General features: G+C 37.7%; 1 protein-coding gene across 6 annotated transcripts in view; it reads right to left on the bottom strand.

The window, feature by feature from the left end:
- Positions 1-1028: 1028 nt before the first annotated feature.
- SLC11A2 (solute carrier family 11 member 2) overlaps positions 1029-6441 on the bottom strand; it is a 62447-nt gene continuing 57034 nt past the window's right edge. For all 6 annotated transcript variants that reach the window (XM_081319482.1, XM_081319480.1, XM_081319483.1 and 3 more), the window contains one exon: positions 1029-1585. In XM_081319482.1, the coding sequence (XP_081175608.1) occupies positions 1508-1585 (78 nt within the window). In that variant the 3' untranslated portion in view covers positions 1029-1507. The remainder of the gene's footprint in view (positions 1586-6441) is intronic.

The raw sequence follows: 6441 nt of genomic DNA, 5'->3' as shown, positions 1-6441 counted from the left end.
ATTTCTGGAGAGAAGGATTAGGGGCCCAGTTTGGGGAAAAACAACAACAATTCAGAATGATTTTGTGCTAAGCAGAATCTGCAGTTTAACCACGCCGAAGCAAATAGTGTGCTCTTTAATCTAGCTCCAGAATGAATTAGACTTGCATGAAAGAAAAAGAAACAAAAAACACCCCTCCCCACAATAATTAAACAAAACAGGCAACCAAAGGATTAAACGAACATGTCTTTCATGAATGCAACACACAGGAATATGCCGTAGGAAGGAAAGAGGAGATGAAACGCATTGGAATAGGATAGGACGACATAGGTGGGAAATCTACCAAAAATTATTTTGTCTAAACCTAAAGAACCTGAAGCGTGTTGTTGCTCCACCTTCTATTCGTTCCTCTTTATTTTAAGGTCTTATATGTTGGCTCATAGGGCTCATGCAGATTCCCTCCCTGGTGGATTACGGCTATGAAGCGTTTCAGAAATTTCTTTTCAATTTTCAATGTTCTTTTGCATTAACTGCAGGATATTGCTTAATTTCTAGAACACCACCTCTCAGTATTCCAGAAATCAGAAGGTAACAGAAAATTGTGAGTCCTTCTAAAGCTTGTAAGCCGCCCTGAGTCTTCGGAGAAGGGCGGGATATAAATGGAATTAAAATAAAATAAAAATAAATAAAAATTATTGATCCTTTGCATCAAGTGGGAGGCTCCTTATTAGAACTATTACTTACAAAAATGTACCTATTCATACCCACAAAGAGAGGAGGATTTCTAATTGGGAAGAGGGTACCAAACTCTCCCTTTATTTGTGATGTTCTCCAGTGTAATTGTCTTCCAGCCATTTTCCTCATAACTTAGTGAACTGAGATGTGCAAAAGATAGATAGATAGATAGATAGATAGATAGATAGATAGATAGATAGATAGATAGATAGATAGATAGATAGATAGATAGATAGATAGATAGATAGACAGAGAGGGAGATAGATAGATAGATAGATAGATAGATAGATAGATAGATAGATAGATAGATAGATAGATAGATAGATAGATAAGAGAGAGAGACAGAGAGGGAGAGAGAGACAGAGAGAGGGAGAGAGAGAGAGAGAGAGAGAGAGAGAGAGAGAGAGAGAGAGAGAGAGAGAGAGATAACAAGTTCAGCACCCTAATTTCATCCATAGCTCTTCACCTTTTTGTTACCTCCTGCATTTTGCAGGTGTTTGCCAATCAGAACCATTTTTCTCACTCAATGCTCTACCTTTGTCAATAGTCCTTTAACGGCCTTCATAGCTGATCTCATGTACAACCTCTAAAGAGGTCTGTTTCCCAGTGTAACAGATGACTCTTCATAATTTGACTCTCCTTCCTGCTTCTTCTTTCAAGGGGAAGCTCTGTCTCCATTGCCAGTGCTTGACTTGTACCCGCTTATTTCAGAACCAATCAACATTTGGTTTTTGTGCAGCATAGAGGGGCGTTTCAAATAAGTAACGCTCGGTTGACGGTGGTTGAGGGGATTTCATCTATTCATGATTGAGACAGCATCAACATTGTTCAGAAGAAAGAGTTCAGGCTGAGAAGTGAGTCCCAGATGATACTAGACAAGACAAAAAAAAGAGGTTGGTGACAATTAGAAATGCTGTTTCAGAAGCAAAATCCAGAAATCAAATATCATGAGATCACCAAATTCGCCAGGATATGATTAGCCTGTAAAGGAACCACCCAGGAAATGGCAAGCAAAGCTGCTTCTTATTTTCCAGAAGATGATTTCATTGGCTAACCTAGTTTTTTTTGTGCAATTCTGACACAATTCCAAGCCGAGAGAGGGCCTTAGTTTCATGAAGTACGACCCTATTCTAATTTTTCCAAGGTTGTTTTCATCTCTGAGTTCTAATAGATATTTTGAAACCAACTTTTAAGCATGAACAACAGCAACAAAATCTATGGATTTTAAGAGAAAATTGGCATCACACACTTTATTTTTTTTTTGCTAGGCCATAATGCAATTTGACTGAATTCACACATTTGCTGAATGCGAAACAGACCACGTTATGGCTCAGCACAGTGGGTGAACCCAGCCCATTACTAAATATCCAAATGACCACTTAAATATTCAGATCTATTTCCAGAGATGCTTGATTTGTCAGGCTCCCTTTTAAAATAAAGTGAGAATGAGCATCCGGTGTGCTACAGTACTGAGCAAATTAGAGGCGATAGGTTACTTGGCAGTCAATCACAGCAACGCACAATCCAATCACCGCATTCCAAAGTAGGCACCACTGGCGATAATTCATTATTCAAGAGGGCTGAGCCAGGTTCTAACGAAGCAAACCACTCCCAGCCAAAAATCCACATTGGTGAACTTGCAAGTTGATTACATCTTAGGCTAGAAACTTTTCTTCTTCTTCGTAAAATAGGATGCTTCTAAAGTCATTCTCAAGTGTCCTTGAAGTTAGAAGTAGTTCATGGAGATTTTTTTTTTGTTCTTAAAATCCAATTAATGACCTCTCTTTTATACAAGGGGGAGACCTATTTGGCTTATTATTCTAAGGGTTAAAGCAAATGAATCTTTGATAACGTAGCGGCTATTGTTTGGTCCTATTCTACTATTCCTTGACTAAGTATTTAATAAATACAGTGGGCGCTAAATCTGGGCAAGAGTTTGTTTCGCGACTTGTTGAAATTCTAAAGAAGGATTTTCAAGATCTTCTGAGCATTGGCCTCAAAGGTGAAAGGCTGGGTGTCGATCAAACTTGCCCGAGTAGGTGCCTTCCTTATATCTGGAATTTTATATTTACAATTCCCATTATCCCTGGCTAGCATAGCCATGGAAATGAGAGTCCAAAGCAGGAGGTTGGGAGAACCTTAGGTTTCTTGAAAACAATGGAGAACCAAATCCCCAAGGACAGATTGTTCTCTCTCTTTCTCACTGGGCCTGTTCTTTGCAGCTGACACTTGGAGATCAGCTTCCTTGCTGAAAAAGCATGTCATGCTTTCAGCAATGCCTGATACAAATCTTGCCCATATTTTGCCCGAAGCCGCAAGGCAAATGTTTGCACCCGAATAGGCGGTGTTTCGAACTGTAGATGATTGTAAGAGCCTTGGTGGAGCAGTGGGCTAATGCCTCCTTAAGTAACACCAGCTGCTGCAATTAGTGCAGGTTCGAGTCCCACCAGGCTCAAGGTTGACTCGGCCTTCCATCCTTCCGAGGTAGGTAAAATGAGGACCCAGATTGTTGGGGGCAATGAGCTGACTTTGTAATAATGCCGCTTGGGGTGTGTGTGAAAACCCTAACAAGCAGGCATATACATAGAATGAAGGCTACTGCTAAGCTTGTAAGCCGCCCTGAGTCTTTGGAGAAGGGCGGGATATAAATGGAATAAAAATAAAAATAAAATAAAATAAAAATTGCTAGCAAGTATGTATGATAGGGAGTTAATTCCCTCGTCTTTTTATGCCTCCTCACAAAGCTGTAGTGATATTCAGGGGGGAAAAAAGACCCTGGTATGGAATCGTTCAGCCTGGGAGGATGGGATCTCCATCTTGCAAATTCTAGTGCTTCAGATGTTCATGCAGCTGATTTGAGACAATGCATTTAGGGGTAGGAATACTGTAGAGTATGTTCTGTTCTGCATAAGTGCAACAGATTCATGTTACCTTCAGTTTAGCTGTAGCAATTGCCAGGGATAGCCATTAGTTAAAGGGTGTCAATATGGCAATCATTGCCATTTTGAATATTTAGCACACACCTCCTCCTTGCAATTGCCCTTACTTAACTGGACATTCCATTAATTTGTATCAATTTTGTACAAATGAACATTTTGCAGATTAACAAGATACTATCCATACTACTCTCTGTTGCGCTGCTTGGCTGATGAGAACTTTTTTTAGTTTATGCATGGCAATCATTTATTTTTCAATTCATGTAGAAACATTACTATTTGAACTCCCCCCCCTCTCTATTACTTAGAGTGAATTGTTGGATTTGACTTCATTATTGGATTAAGTGTTTTCATTCTTTTGCCCCTTTCATTGTAATTGAAGGAGTGCACTTTCCTTACTCATGATCTGTATCTGCTTTAGGAAATTCCAGAATTCCTATTCTGGAACACATGCGTGGATCACTGAATCAATGTAAGCAAGCCTCATCAGATTTTTAGTATCATGTAACTGGGGCTTAAGATACAGAGAATAAAATTTCAGCTGTTAAACCATTTGTTGTAACTAAATCACACCAACACTCATTCTTATTTAGACTCACAGGTTGAAGACTAATTGCAACGTCAATTTCTCACCAAATTATTTGTGTGCTAAGAGAAATACACTACGTTAATATTTCAAGTTATTTTTGCATTCCTAGTATGGGAAAGAACTGATCTGTAATGCGTTTCTACCTGCTATAAAAATGATGCGTGCGGATTACTATGAACTAGGCATAAATATCTTCTATACCTAGCAAAATATTAAAAAATTCAACATGGGTTGAGTGTTCATACTTGGCAGTGCTTCTCTCTTCCTTTCACTTGGAATTTGAGTTTAAAAGGATATAGTTCAGTTTAAAAGTCTTTCAATGTTCTTGGGAATCCAAGAGATTTAAAAGTCCTTTTCGAAAAATCAGGGCTGAGGTTGGAGAGCAGCAAATGTCCTATGTTTGAAGGATTATTGTATGTACAACGACAGCTTAATTTTGATGAGACTTACAACACGTCATTCACAGGACATTATTAATCTTAAAATGAGTACCCTTTTCTAGCACAGAAAAACAACAGTCTACGATTACCTGGCAAGTAGATGAAAGCACACATTCATTGTTCTGGCTTTTACAAATATTGCTTTATATCTCAACTTGCCAGACCTATATTAAATATTTCAATGAGTCACAATTGCATTTGAAGGCTTTGACTTTTTCCCCCCCGAAGCCATTTTTTTCTTTGTATACAGTGTATTAAATATTACCAAACATTTGTGTGTTTATAAAATTATGTGTTTTCCATATTGTAGGAATTGGAACGTTTTTTTAGGGAGAAAAACAATTACTTACGCTTTCCAGTTCCTTTAAAGCTGGCAAAGAAAGCTTGTCACAGGAGAAAGAAAAAAAATGCTCATGATGTGTAGTATGTATATAAGAGGATGATTGCATTACTTTTAATTTAATCTGTATATAAAAATTACTTGGAATATACTAGAAATATATTTTCTTAGTGGGAAATATATAAGCCTTATAAGGTTGCTCCATTGGCCAAGAATCTGTTAACATGTTTGTTTCAGCAAATTAGATCAATATTATGGCTGAGGAGTCATACGAAACCCAAACAACCGTGTGTGTGTGTGTGTGTTTGTGTGTGTGTTGTGTATTTATTCCATTATTTAAAGTAGCCAGGTCCTGGCCACACATGGCCCTGGACAGCTAGTAATGCAATCCCACAAGTTCATAATGATTATATACATTAATATATGTTAATAAAATATATATTTTATATGCAACCCAAGTCAATTCCTCTTCACTCAGTGCAACCCAAGTAGGACATAAGGTTGGACACTCATAATCTAAAGCAAAACCAATAAATAGGCCCCAAAGTCCTAAAATGCTTTAATTAAACTTCCAAATTGCTTTTTCTATTTGTGTAACTCAGTTACATTTTTACTTGATCAAGGTAAAAAGTGAAGATTATTTAAAAAAACAACACGTTTCTTTCCAAGAGTGATCAGCAACTGAAATTTCAGCAGTCCCTTTGTTCTCATCTTAACTATTTGCCAGTGTCCCTGTTTACTAATACATTGCAACTTTACAGGGGTCAGGTCTCTGAGTTTCTTTGTTATTTGCACGGAGTCAGGTATTAAAGCAAGTTTTAAAGTTGACCCTTTTTAGGTCTTCAATTTTTAGGTCTTCATCTCATCTTAATAAGAAAAGATCAAATTGTTTGTTGGAAATCTAAAAACAAAACAGCATTTTTTGACAACACGGAGATACCAGAATACAAGAAAAATGCATGTTCCAAAAATCCATATTTGTAAAAGGATTTCACATCATAAAATTCACTGCCATAGGATGTGATGGTAATAGGGATTAAAAAACTCAAAAAGTTTTTTTTAAAGTTTTATTCAAATCCAGGAAACTATTTTTAGCAACAGGTATTATTTGAGAGAGTTCAATACACTTTGCTTTTTTCATTCAAACTTTACCCTTTGCAGAAGCATCTGGCCAGTCCCTATTATCAAAATAGTGGTGAACCACGGTTCTCGTACAATCAAAAAAACATTATGTTCAAATTACCAATAGCAATTAGACTTATATATAGCTTCACAGTGCTTTACAGCCCTCTTTGAGTAGTTTACGGAGGTCAGCCTATTGCCCCCAACAATCTGGGTCCTCATTTTACCAACCTCGGAAGGATGGAAGGCTGAGTCCACCTTGAGCCCTGTCAAGATCGAACTGCTGGCTGTGGGCAGAAT

Source organism: Vipera berus, assembly GCF_964194415.1.
Source record: "Vipera berus genome assembly, chromosome: 2".
Lineage (NCBI taxonomy): Eukaryota > Metazoa > Chordata > Lepidosauria > Squamata > Viperidae > Vipera > Vipera berus.
Note: the sequence above shows the minus strand (reverse complement) of the source record. Positions and strands in the feature narration are given on the sequence as shown.